The sequence below is a fragment of the Peromyscus leucopus genome, chromosome 4 (assembly GCF_004664715.2).
Source record: "Peromyscus leucopus breed LL Stock chromosome 4, UCI_PerLeu_2.1, whole genome shotgun sequence".
Taxonomy (NCBI): domain Eukaryota; kingdom Metazoa; phylum Chordata; class Mammalia; order Rodentia; family Cricetidae; genus Peromyscus; species Peromyscus leucopus.
In genome coordinates, this window is record NC_051066.1 from 48293813 (window position 1) to 48307486 (window position 13674).

The following is a 13674-nucleotide window of genomic DNA, read 5'->3' on the forward strand; positions in this document are numbered from 1 at the left end:
CTCAGACTTGAGGTTTATGATGAGTAGAAAGGGTAAAACTTTAGAGCCTGTGACTTCACTTAAAGCCAAGGCAGAGGTCTGGAATGAGGACCGTCGTGTGCTGAGGCGAGGAAGGACCTGTGCTTCCCCTTTACTCATTTCTGAACTAACTTTTCATTGAGGCTGTGAATTCTTTTCTGGCTTTTTGTTTTGTTTGTTTGTAGTTTTGTTTTGTCTTGGCGCAGGTCTCTCTATTATGTAGGGTCTCTCTATTACGTAGCTATGGATGTCCTAGAACTTACTATGTAGACCAGACTGCCCTTGAATTCACAGAGATCCTCTGGACTCTGCCTCCTGAGTGCTGGGATTAAAGGTGTGCACCACCATGCCGGTTCAGCATATGGAGTCTTAAAAATCAATTAGAAGACATCAGCACATTCACAAAGAATCTTATTGATCATGACTGCATTCAAAGTCCAGAAACTGCTACATCCACAGTTCGGGCTCCTTCACCATACACATCTTGGAGTATCATGTTCTGTGCTGAGCCCTGGAGGCTACCAAGATGGGTAACGCATGGTCCATGACCGGCTGGAATCCACATCAGAACAAGGGCAGAAAGAAGGTGATAAAAATGGGCAACAGTATCATCGAAGATACACCAGCTGCCTCGCTTAACTCATACTTGACTTTCCATGGGGTTCAGCTGTGGGCTATGCATATTGACAGGGTCATCCTTTAAATGTCTAAAGGAACACCACCAGTTAATACTGCCACGCAGGAAGTGTAATCGGGGGGAAAGAGAAATCCCCCGAGGATACCCACTGGAGCACATAGGTGTCTTAGCTATTCTATTCTGGAGTCTCCGCTGAGTAATTTAGGTTCAAACATAGCAAGGGGCAGCTGATGAGTTTGAACCAAATTCTGCCTTCCAACTAATTGCCGTGAAATAATTTGTGAGAGAGTGGAAGACGATGCAAAGTGCCATGTTGCACACTGAATTGTGTTCTTTTTCCAGCCCAGCTTCATGTTTCCATGCACCAAAATGTTGATGCCATAAATACTGGAGGCCACACTTACCTGACAGTTTTCTTCCATCCTAGATGGGTGCGAGGGCGCAGAGCAAGAGCTGCGGCGGGAGCCAGCCTCTCGTGGCGCGAGAGCGAGCTGGCCGCAGGTGGAGCTGCTGGTCGAGGCACCAGAGCCACTAGTTAACCTGGGTTCCCCGCGCAGTCAGGCTCACGCGCACGCGCACTCCCGTCCGGCCGCCTCAGCGCCTCGGGGCTTGGGTAGCGCGGCTTCTCCAGTGGGCGGAGCTGCGAGGCCCTCTCCTGGCCACGTGACCGGAGCCAACATGGCGGCGCCCGTCGGCGTCCACCTGCTCGTCCGTGGAGGTAAGCGATCGGAATCCGACCGCTCCAGGGCTGCGCGCCTAGAGAGACGTCCGCGCGTGGACGTGGTACGCACGCGCGTCCTTTCAGTCAGACCCACGCACACGACACACACTGGCAGGCTGCAGAAACACAGACACACGTTTGTCCACTCCTTTCCTGGACCATGTCGCTGAGTGGTTAGTCCTTGAGGTTTTTTGTTTTTTTTTTTGGGGGGAGGGGGGGTCATGGCCTAATGTTTTCTGACCCCATTTTACTTGTGTGATTAGTGTTAACAGACATATATGCCGGCGACGACTGTGAAATGCGCCTGGACACTCGGTTTAGAGCTGTTGTATTGGCATGTCTTTTTGAGGAACTTGTAAAATGTGATTACTCTCATGATAACTCAAGAGAACTAATGATGCCCGAGTCATTCCATACAGGTGCGTTCGCGTGAATCATTGTTGCATTAGTATAGGTTTTGACTCTTTGCTGGAAAGAACGCAGAAATTGGTTCAAGGACGAGGAAAAAGGAGCACCAACAACTTGAGGGACTACTTAAGTGCCAGGCACATAGGAACGGTTTTAGGAGGTAATATTTTCATAGTAATACCCAGCACTTATTGTATGCCAACTCAGATTAACTTAACACAGTCACCTTGTGTGAAAGCAGATACCTACATCTTTGTGTGTGTGTGTTGTGTGTGTATGCCTAAGGATATGTAAAAAGAGTTGAGTTAACATGGAATGGTATCCTCAAAACATATTGTTGGGAAAAAGCAAGTTGTAGGACAATTTCCTTGCTTTAAAAATTACATGTATTTGTTTGTCTATTTATTGTGTAAGTGTGTGCTCAAGCAGGTGCCAAGGTGTGCAATAAAGGCCTTTGGAGAACTTTGGGGACTTCTCTTTCCATCACCTGGGTCCCAGAGATTGAACTCAGGTCATCCGGCTTGGTAGTAACACTTTTGCCCATTGAACAGTCTCACCGGTCCAGTGTAGCTTAAAGCAACCCCCATTTGTGAAGTTAGATACCCATGTATTGGGGTGGATGTGTGCATCTAAGTTTGTAATACATACAGAGAATGACACACATTCAGTTTTGTGAAATAAAATACTCAGTGTTTATGAAATGCCTATATTCACCAAAGCATTCAAAATTTGTGAAGATGTAGTGTCTAACATATCTTAGAGACTTTGGCAAAGATGAGTCATCATTATGTGTACACAGAGCATCACTTGAATGATCTTTTACATTTAAAACAACTTATTCTTAGCCTGGTGGTGGTAGTGAATGTCTTTAATCCCAGCACTTGGGAGGCAGAGGTAGGCAGATCTCTGTAAGTTCAAGGCCAGCCTGGTCTACAGAGTGAGTTCCAAGACAGGCTCCAAAACTACACAGAGAAAGAAAAAACAAAAACAAAACAAAACCCAACAACTTTGTTCTTGTGAAGAATAGATTATCCTTTTTTAGCCTTTGAATGTTCTTAATATGAGAAATTTCAAACACATACCATGCGCCTAGAGACCCGTTCCTCCTCTTCCCCCAGCCACATTGCCTTCCTCAAACTGTATTATTTTAAGGTATGCCCTAGGTATATATCACTTCATTTGTAGATCCTTTTCACTGTGTATCTCTAAAAAATGAGCCTAAGGGCTGGGAGTGTAGCTCAGTGGTCAAACTCTTGGTTAACACCCATGAGGCCCTGGTTTGGGGTTCCATCCCCAGTACCACAAAAGGAGGAAAAAAGACTGAGAATCTCACTCATCCTCATATATATTGTATTTATTTCTAGAATTGCCATTTAGCTATTTGTTTTAAGACAAAGTCTCTTGTAGTCCAAAGTGTCCTTGAACTCCTGATCCTCCTGCCTCTACCTCCTGTGTGCTGAGATTAGAGGTGTGAACCTCAGTCCTGGGCATTTCCCCTTCTGTTTCTCTGTTCAGATTTCCCAGCCATTTACTCACTAACTCCATTCAAGTTTAAGGACTTGAACATACTTTTATAACAACTGTCCTAACAAGTGTCTTATGTGGGATGGCCTTGAATTTCTGGTCCTCCTGTCCTCTCCAAAGAGTTGAGATTACAAGCATGTGCCACCACACCCAGTAAACATAACAACTTAAAAAAAAAAGATTTAGTTTTTATTTATTATTTATGTGCATGTGTGTGTTCTGCATGAATTTATGTGTACCACATATGTGCAGGTACCCGAGGAGGCCAGAGGAGTCAGATCCGTTGGAACTGGAGTTATAGGCAGTTGTGAGCCCAAGATATGGATTATGGGAATCCCACCTGGCAAAATCCTCTGCAAGAGCAGTACATGCTCTTAACTACTGAGTCATCTCTCCAGCCCATAACAGCTATTTTAAACACTTGAAATCTGGGCTACCTCACAGTCTGTTTTATTAGCTGCTGCTGCTGCTGCTGCTTCTTCTTCTTCTTCTTCTTCTTCTTCTTCTTCTTCTTCTTCTTCTTCTTCTTCTTCTTCTTCTTCTTCGTTACATTTCCCTGCTTCATATCTCATGTAGTATTTATTTTTTTAATTTATTTATTTTTATTTTATATGCATTGGTGTTTTGCCATGAGTATCAGATCCCCTGGAACTGGAGTTACAGACAGTTCTGAGCTGCCATGTGGGTGCTGGGAATTGAACCTGGGTCCTCCGGAAGAGCAGTCAGTGCTCTTAACTACTGAGCCATCTCTCCAGCCCCCTCATGTAATATTTAATTGTATATGTCACACAATGGATATCTTTTTTTCTTCTTCTTCTTGTTTTTTTTTGAGACAGGGTTTCTCTGTATAACAGCCCTAACTATCCTGGAATTCACTATGTAGATCAGACTGGCCTTGAACTCAGATCCAACTGCCTCTGCCTCCACCTCCGGAGTGCTGGGATTAAAGGTGTGCTATACCACGCCTGGCCACAATGGATATCTTTTAGAGATTATATTGATTGTCTTTATGCTATGTTGAGTGTTAGGCAGCAGTTTGTTTTGCTGGGCTTGATGTTATTCTTTGTTAGAACAAATTTTTTTTTTTGGAGGGTTTGCAGTTATTCCAGGGGGAAATACAAGGAGTCTTACTCCAGAGTAGAATTCAGCAAAGGCCAGATAGTATCTTAGGCTTTTGTGACAATACTATCTGTTGCAATTTCTCAATGCTGCCAGGTGCAAGTGAGCACAGCTATGTTCCAATAAAACTTTATTTATAAAGACAGGCAGCCAGGTAGATGGAATTTATCCACTTTTACCCTGTTAACGGGTGATTCTTAATTCCTAAGTCATAGACTTTCTGAGGTCTCAGTTGAATGCTGTTGGGTTTTGGGAGGCTTTGTGAGGTTTGCTCAGGGAAGTATGTTGGCTCTGGACTTAAACTGGGCTTCCTACTTCTACCAACATTGCAAACTCTGGAATTGGTTCAGCTCTCAGTCAGCAGCAGCTTAGTCTTAATGACCTTGTGGAGTGGCATGCCTCTTTTCCAGCTGCTTTTGAATCAAACCCTTCATTCTCTGACTTAGCCAAGCAGTCACATGGTTCATGGCCTCACTTCCCAATACCACGTTTGGAAAGGTTTTGCAGAGCAGAAATCTGGGGGTGTGTGTGATTAATTTGTTTTCTCTTAAGGCTCACTGTCCTCTGCATTACCTCAATATGTAGTGCCACCAACCATTTGGTCCCCATGCTAGCCTGGTTGCTTAATACAGAAAGAACTGAACCGTTACTCTAATTATTCTTTATCAATAAAAATGTAGGAGTCAGATATTGGGATCAGAGAAACAGAGAAGTCACCATTCCTTCCTACCTGTTCTGTTCCCTTCCTCCAAAACAGAGCCAGATCCCTTTCCGCCCCGCCTTACTGCTTCCTCTCCTGTCTGTCCTCAGTCTTCCAAAACCTCTGTGGTTAGTTTTGGTCGGCTAGTGGCTAACTCCGCCTTCTGACTCCAAGCAAGCTTTATTTGTCAGAACAAAATCAAAATATCACACAACAAGGAATTCTTAGAGCAGTTATGCTTCCATAAATAGAAGAAGGCTTGTTTTGTTTTTAGACAGGATCTTGTGTGTTCTAGACAAATGGAGAATTCACTAGGGTTTATTTGGCCTATGCAACCATAGCTTTGTTCATCATTAAAAGAAGTCAGGACAGGGATTCAAACAGGGCAGGAACCTAGAGGCAGGAGCAGATACAGAGGCCATGGAGGGGTACTTGCTCCCCATGGCTTGCTCAGCCTACATCTTTCTTATAGAACCCAGGACCACCAGCCCAGGGGTGCCCCCACCCACAATGGCCTGGGCCTTCCCCCATCAATCACTAATTAAGAAAATGCCCTACGGTTTTGCTTGTAGCCTGATCTAATGGGGGAATTTTCTCAACTGAGCGCCTCCCGCCCCCAGGGATGAGGTAGCATGTGACCAGTTGACATAGAACTAGCCAGTCCAGTCACTTTCATCACAGACCACAATCCTTTGTGTCACAGCTGACATCCCATCTTTACCGGGTTTCCAGAGCTGAGCTAGAAGGTAAAATTGGTTCACAGAGAAGAATCCATTGTGAAAAGCAAAGCAGCAGTATTAACCCTGAGCAGATATATAAGAAGTTACTTTGCAGACCGTGTCTAGACTCAGCCGCCCCTTAAAGATGTCATTAAGTCCATGGCTCTACACAATGTCCGTTCAGCTATAGGATCCCAGGGCTTACCAACAGCGGTCAGGGGCTGCATCTCCTGCCTACTGAACATCTTCACTTAATAGACATCTCAAAGTCAACATGTCAAATAAGAAATATACTTTTTCATGTATATGTATCACATTCTTTTTTCTTTCTTTATGTTTGTTTTTTTTTGAGACAGGGTTTCTCTGTGTAGCTTTTGGTGCCTATCCTGGATCTCTGTAGACCAGGCTGGCCTCGAACTCACAGAGATCCGCCTGACTTTGCCTCCTGAGTGCTGGGATTAAAGGCGTGAGTCACCACTGCCCAGCTTCAAATTCTTTTTAAAAAGTCAACATGTTTACATCTTGGAAACTGGATTTGTAGTAAGTACTCTTCCGCCGCCGCTGCTGCTGCCGCCGCCGGCCCCTCCCCCAATTCTCACCTTAGTTGTTGATAAGTTTGTATTATTTTGTTTCTCAAGCGAGGTCTTGCTTTGTAGCCCAGGCTGGCCTCCTGAATGCTGAGATTATACCTCTCTGCCACCATGCCCAGCCTAGTTGATGGCAATTTTTAAAAAAGCAGCATATTTGGCATATAATTTGAATACCATACAATTCACCTATATAAAGTATACAGTGTGACTTTTTATAAATTTTGTGTTTATGTGTGATTTAGTACATCTGTGTTTTTTGTTGTGTTTTGTTTGTTTCTTTTACTGTGAACAGTTTTTTTTTTTTTTTTTTTTTTTTTTTTTTTTTTCAAATTTTTGTTTTTGGTTCTGAGTCACTTGGTAGCCAGCTCCTCTAACTAAGAATCTCTCTGCTCCATGCTATTTTTTTTTTTTTTTTTTTTTTAAGACAGGTTCTCATTGTGTAGCCCTGGTTAGCCTGGACTTCTCTATATAGATCAGGCTAGCCTAGAACTGAGATGTTTGCTTCTGCTTACCAAGTGCCGAGACTAAAGGTGTCAGCCGCCACCCCTGGTTCCACCTTATTTTTTTTGAGGCAGAGTCTCTCTCTGATCATGGAGCTGTCTTCAGAAATCTTCCTGTCTCTGCCTACTTCCCCCCCATCACTGCCCTGGGGTCACAGGCACTTACTGTAGAGCTCAGCTTTTTTCCATGGATACTAGGATCAAGTTCACAACCTCCTGTGACAACCAGCACTTTACCTGCTGAGCTGACTCCCCAGCCCCGATGTGACATTTTCAGATTTCTTGTCAACCTTCGATCACACTCATTTTCTTCTCTCTCTCTCTCTCTCTCTCTCTCTCTCTCTCTCTCTCTCTCTTTTAATTCTTCAGCATTTAGTCCGTTAAGAAATACATTTAAGAAATCTTGTTGGGCTAGGCAGTGGTGGTGCACGCCTTTAATCCCAGCACTCAGGAGCGAGAGACAGGTGGATCTCTGAGTTCGAAGGCCAGCCTGGTCTACAGAGTGAGTTCCAGGAGAGCCAGAGCTACACAGAGAAACCCTGTCTCGAGAAACCTAAATAAATAAATAAATAAATAAATAAATAAATAAATAAATAAATAGAAATGTTGTTGGACCTGCCATTAAGATATACCCAGGCCAGTGCTAGGGAGGCAGAATCAGGTGGATCTCTGTGAGTTTTAGGGCAGCCTGGTTTAGAAAGTGAGTTCCAGGACAGCCAGGGCTGTTACACAGAGAAACCCTATCTAATAAACAGTAAGAACAAAAACAAACAAATGATAAATAAATAAAAATTTACACCCAGAAACCAAACAAATTTTCTCTCTCTCTCCATTACCACCTGATTTTAACCAACATCATTTCTTCCTTGGATTAATGCAGTTGCCCTGGTCTCTCTGTCGCTATCCCTGCCCTCTGTATTCTATTGTGAACATTAGTAGACTGACTGATCTTATAAAAATGCAAATTAGATCATGTCATTCTTCTGCTTAAAACCCTCAAAGTAAAAGCCAGATCCTTGCAATGCCGGAGCAGGGCCTGCGCAGCACAGTAGTTCCTTGTCAGGCTGCTCGCCTGGTGCCCGTCTCCAGCAGAATGTAAGAGCTACCAGGATTTGTGTTTCTTTTGTTCTCTGACGTACGTCAAGCACCTAGAATGATGTCTGACATGTAAAATTCAGTGAGGTTTTTTTTTGAATGAGTGAATGAAAAGTGACTAGTTAATTATGCTACAATAAAGTTATTAATAATGAATCAAATAATGTGTTGAGATACACGAGGCAAGAACTATTAGAAACAAAAGGAAAAACTGATAAAAACCGCAGTCACAGTGGGAACTAAGAACTTGACAAGTAGATACAATAAGGCTGTTAAAGTTCAGAATGTATAATTAGTAAGTTTGATTTAAAAATTAAATGTGATGCTTTGGGTTTAATATTACCTTTATTTTTATTTTTACAAATATGTGTAAAGCAAGAACCCAAACCAAAAATCCCAGATACGTATAAAATAGGATAAAACTTGATAACTCATGCCAATAGAAGTCTTAATAGTTGTAAAAAACAACAACAAATTATAAGCTATATTCTCTAGCCACAAAGTATTAATGCACAAGTTAATGAGAAGAGGAGAAAGGTTTGTTCTAAATGTTGTAGAAACACAAAAGGAGCCTAGGTAGTGGCGATGCCAGCAACGGTGTCCTGAACTTGAAATATGTGGTTCTTATCCTCCCAAGTTCTCAGTCCTTGAGGGACTCGGAAGTCACCCAGTTACTGCAGCGGAGAGACGGATGCGCAGCCGCAGTAACTGGCACAGTGGACCGTGGTGGAGACGGGAGAGGGAGTGTCGCTGTGCCGGCTAGCAGGGGTCTGTGGCCGGCTAGCCGGGGTCTGTGGCTGCCAGGACAAAGAAGACTTTGTCAGGTGGGAGGAGAGAAGAGAGCTTCTTGTCTAAAGCCCTGGAAGAGCTGCGGGATTAACATGCCGGGATTAATTGCCGGGCTGGTTGAGGAAGAGCTAGGAGTGGCCAACAGCAGAGTTGGGGTGGGGGTTGAGGACCGCCTGGGTGGGACGTGAGTCTGAGAGGAGCTGAGCCGAGGCATGCCTATGAGGCAGAGGGAAGACAGCCAGACTCCTGTTCTCTGAGGAGTTCAGAAATGATAGATGGAGTAGATAACACGGAAAACTGAGGAAGCCCCTTGTCTTCATTGATTTACATTTATTTCTTTTCATTGTTTTAGAGATTACAGATGAAACGAGGTGGGGAATTGGGAAATAGTGTAAGAAACTGGCAACCAATAAGGAGGAGGATTGCCCAACAGAATTGACACTCACTGACATGACAGTGATCTTAGCGGCCTACCTGTTGATACTGTGTGATTTTCTCCAAATGTGTATCATTTTGTATGTGTAGGTACCCAAGGTAGAAGGCCTGGGTGTGGTGCTGCCCACCATTAATCCCAGGACTTCAGAGGCAGGCAGATCTCTGTCAGTTTAAGGCCAGCCAGGCTAAGTGTCTGTGGAACGATGGGCAGGGATGAGGTAGAGAGCTGGACTGAGCGGGAGTTTTCCACATGGGCATTATAGAAAGAACAAGAGAGAAGAGGCAGGAGTTTGGCAAGAGGAGGAGGAATTCCAGAGTTAGCCAAGGCAAGCTGCTGTGTAAGAACAAAAACTCTATTTATGTTTAAAGCTGTGTCTTTTATTATTAGATTGAATAACCTGGAAGCAGAAGAAACTGTTAGTTTAAAGAAGAAGAAGAAGAAGAAAAAAAAGTATCCAAGCCAGGCATAGTGGCGCACGCCTTTTACACCAGCCCTGAAAGGCAGAGGCAGGTGGATCTATGAGTTTGAGGCCAGCCTGGTCTACACATAAGTTCCAGGACAGCCAGAGCTACATAGCTAGACCCTGTCTTGAAGAAGAAAAAAAAAAAAAAGTGTTCAAAGATGAGAATTCCCAGCAAAGCCAGAGAACAGGGGCATCAGGAGAAAACTGGGTAGCAGGGAAGGCCTGGAGTGTCATCATGAGGGTGACTTTGTACTCTGCCAAGCAGTTGTGAGTTTGGAGGAACGAACCTCCTAGCATGTATGACAGTACATCCCGTGATGGTGCTCCTGGAGCAGGGGAAGGAAGGCAGAGAATTGGGAGCCGGAGTTGGTACTTCACAGAATTGAGACTTGAATGAGGTCCTGAAGGACGGTTAAGACAGTCAGCAGTGTGGGGAGAAGGGCATTCCAAAGGCGTTAAGGCAGGGTGGTGGAGACACACCTCCAGGACACAGAAACACTCAGGACGTGTTTAGGATAGAGGGTTTGTGTAAGGGATTCATAGGAGATGAAGGCAGGTCAGGATCCAGTCCTGGGAAACTGATGTCCAACTCAGGTGTCATCAGCTTGACGTCGGTGACCACTGAGACAGGGAAATGAGAGGGTGTCTCCATTTGAGTCTACTGTTCAAGGACTCTGAGTGTATGGGGGAAGGTCTTTTCGGTCCACTAGACAACAGTGCAGAATCAGAGTCATGGTGAATAGTCACGGGGATGGATGCGGAAGGAGCCGTGAGAACAGGTGCCGGCGGCTTCCTGAAAAGGCCTGGGAGAGGGACTGACGGATGTGGAGAGCCGAGGCCAGAAGAGATTCTCAGGAGGAAGTTGGGGTAGCTAGTAAAAGTGAATGAATTTGCCCACTGAGAGGTAGACAGAGATGTGGTGCAAATTTTTAGAAAGAAAAGAAACAGGATTGATAGTCATTGTAGAGAACGATGTTTTTCACTTGTTTGTTTGTTTGTGTCAAGAGATGGAGGGAGACGTCCTTTTGTTAAAAACAGAATTTTCTAAAGATATAATTGACAACCATCACCATCCCACATATTTAGAGAGTATAATGCCGTGCTTCTAAATATACTCACCAAATTGTGCAGCCATCGCCAGGATCAGTTATATTTTCATGACCTCAGGAAGAATCTTTTCATAGCAGTCTGTCCTCGGCCTGCCTGTCCCCCACAGCCCTCACAGCCGCTCGCCTTCTGTTTCTGCTTTGTAGGCTCTCATGTGGCCCTGGCTGGCCCCAGACTCAGTATGTAGCTAAAGATGACGTAGAATTTCTAATCTTCCTGTGCCTACCTCCCAAAGCCTGGGATTACAAGTGTGAGTCACCATGCCCACTTTATGTGATGCTAGGGATCCATCCAGGGCTTTGTGGATGCTAGGAAAGCACTTGACCAACTGAGCACATCCCTAGTCTGTGGACATTTCATGTACATGGAATTATGTAATATGTAGTCTTGTGTGATTGGCTTCTTACACTTAGCATGATGTTTTCAGGCATTTGCCAGAACTTTATTCCTTTATATTCCTGAATTATACATCATTTCTGTATGTAGTATATGTTTATTAGAATATATAGAGAGATTACGTTTTGTATATCCCTTCGCCTGCTGATGGACATTTGTGTTGCTTCTGCTTTTTAGCAATGATGAAAAATGATGCTTAGGACATTTGTTTGTATGATTTGTGTATATGATTTTTATGGACATAAGTTTTGTTTTGGTTTTTGAGACAAGCTCTCACTATTGAGCCCAGGCTGGTCTTGAACTTGTGAATCTCTTGCCTCAGTGTCCTGAGAGCTAGATTACAGGTATGCACCACCAGCACTGGCTCTCTCTCTGTGTGTGTGTGTGTGTGTGTGTGTGTGTTCACGCGTGTGCATCTGCGTGTGTGGCCACATACACTTGTGTGTACATGCTTGTGGAGGTCAGAGGTTGATGTTGGCTGTCTTCCTCAATTGCTCTTCACTTTAGTTTTTGAGACAGGGTCTCTCACTGAACTTGGAGCTCAGCAGTTTGGCTAGAATGAGTAGCTAGTATACTCTAGCAATCTGCCCATCTCTGCATCTCCAGGGCGAGCATTACAAACATAACACTATGCCCAGCTTTTGATGTGGGTGCTGGGAATCCGAACTCAGGTCCCCACACTTGTGCAGCAAACACAAGTTTGCTGACTGAACTCTCTTTCCAGCCCTCGCATTAATTAATTAGTTATGTGTATGGGTGTTTTGCTTGCCTGTATATCTGTGTACCACATGTATTCAGTGCCCAGGGAGGCCAAAAGAGGGCATCAGATCATCTGGGGCTGGATTTACAGACAGTTGTGAGCTGCCATTCGGTGCTTTGAAATGAACCTGGGTCCTCTGGAACAACCAGCACTCTTAACTGCTGAGCCATCCCTCCAGCCTTGCTTTGTTTCTGAAACAGAGAATGGCCATGTGTAGAAGCAGAGAAAGAAAGAAAATGATAAGGAGGCGGGATCACTAGAGACCCCAGGGATCAGGAAGCCTCCTAGAAAGAGGAGACTTGAAAGAAGTAAGAAAGAGCAGAGGGGGGTCCTAGGAACTGGGGAGGGAGCCTCTACCCTGACACAGTGAAGGGACAGTGGGAGTTTCCTTTTCTAGGGGAGAAAATACTTTCCACTATAATTTCTTATTATAAAAGTAATATGAGGACTATGGATATGTGTAGCTCAGTGGTAGAGCACTTGCCTAACATGTATGAGGTCATGGATTTGATCCCTACTAAAACACACACACACACACACACACACACACACACACACACACACACACACACACTCGCACACAAGAAGTAGGAGGCAGGCTATAAACAATAGTTAAAAATGTGGGTTCTCAAATCAAGCTCCTTCTGTCTGAGTCCCAAAACTTCAGCTAGTCATGTATTGGGGTGCATTAGTTCACCTCTGTGAGTTCATTTGTAAATGGTGGTGAAGGCTCACCTGCCTTCCTGGGATCCCAAAAGTGTTTAAAGAAATCACTGCCTGGGCAAGCTGTGGACCCAGCTCAGTAGAGTGCTCACCTGCCATGAAGTTCTGGCCTCCATCTCAAGCATCAGGGAAACTGGGTGCTGCATGTGGTGGCTAACCCTGAAGTCCAAGCACTCCATTCTTCCCTGGCTACATGGCAAGTTGGAGGTCAGCCTGGGCTACGTGAGGCCCTGTGTTTAAAAGGAAAATAGGGCTAGATAAACGACTCAGTGGTTAAGGCTGCTCTTCTAGAGGTCCCGAGTTCAATTCCCAGCGCTTATATGGCAGCTCACAACTGTCTAGAACTCTAGCTCTATGGTGTGCAAATGTACGTGCAGACAAAACACCATATACATCAATAAATACATCTTTGCTGGGCAGTGGTGGTGCACACCTTTAATCACAACACTTGGGAGGCAGAGGCAGGCAGATCTCTTAGGCCAGGCTAATCTACAAAGTGAGTTCCAGGACAGCCAGGGCTACACAGAGAAACCTGGTCATTGTGGTGGTGGTGGTAAATAAACAAATAAATACTGCTAATCATCACTGTAATACAAATGACTCTCAGACAACTAGGGTGCAGTTGACAAACAGCACCAGCCATAACCCAAGGACCAACAGGCCAGTAGTTGGCTGCGTGCTTCTGGTCAGGATCAGAAGGTTGCAGTTGAAGCTGTTGGTCTACAGACCCCATTTTTTTGTCCCAGCTGTTCGTTAACTCGTGAGTCTCCTGCCTCAGCTCCCAAGTGCTGGGACTACAGATGAGGTCCACCACACTCAGCTACTGTTTCGTTTTTCTAACTGAGACTCTAGCCATGGTCATCACAGCATGGAGCTAGTGATGAGTAGCCACAAAAACGTACCACAACCTCTGTTCACCAAACCTCAGAAATGACTTCCCATTGCTTCTGTTATATGTACGCATCCCAT

At 44.6% G+C, this 13674-nt stretch overlaps 1 protein-coding gene across 3 annotated transcripts in view; it reads left to right on the top strand.

The window, feature by feature from the left end:
* Positions 1-1131: 1131 nt before the first annotated feature.
* The window catches only part of Metap1d (methionyl aminopeptidase type 1D, mitochondrial), a 78527-nt gene continuing 65984 nt past the window's right edge, over positions 1132-13674 (top strand). The window contains exon 1 of one of the 3 annotated variants that reach the window (XM_028885735.2): positions 1132-1373. In XM_028885735.2, the coding sequence (XP_028741568.1) occupies positions 1334-1373 (40 nt within the window). In that variant the 5' untranslated portion in view covers positions 1132-1333. Of the gene's footprint in view, positions 1374-1393; positions 1550-13674 lie in introns of those variants that run through there. The other 2 variants (XM_028885738.2, XM_028885737.2) reach the window with 2 other exon arrangements.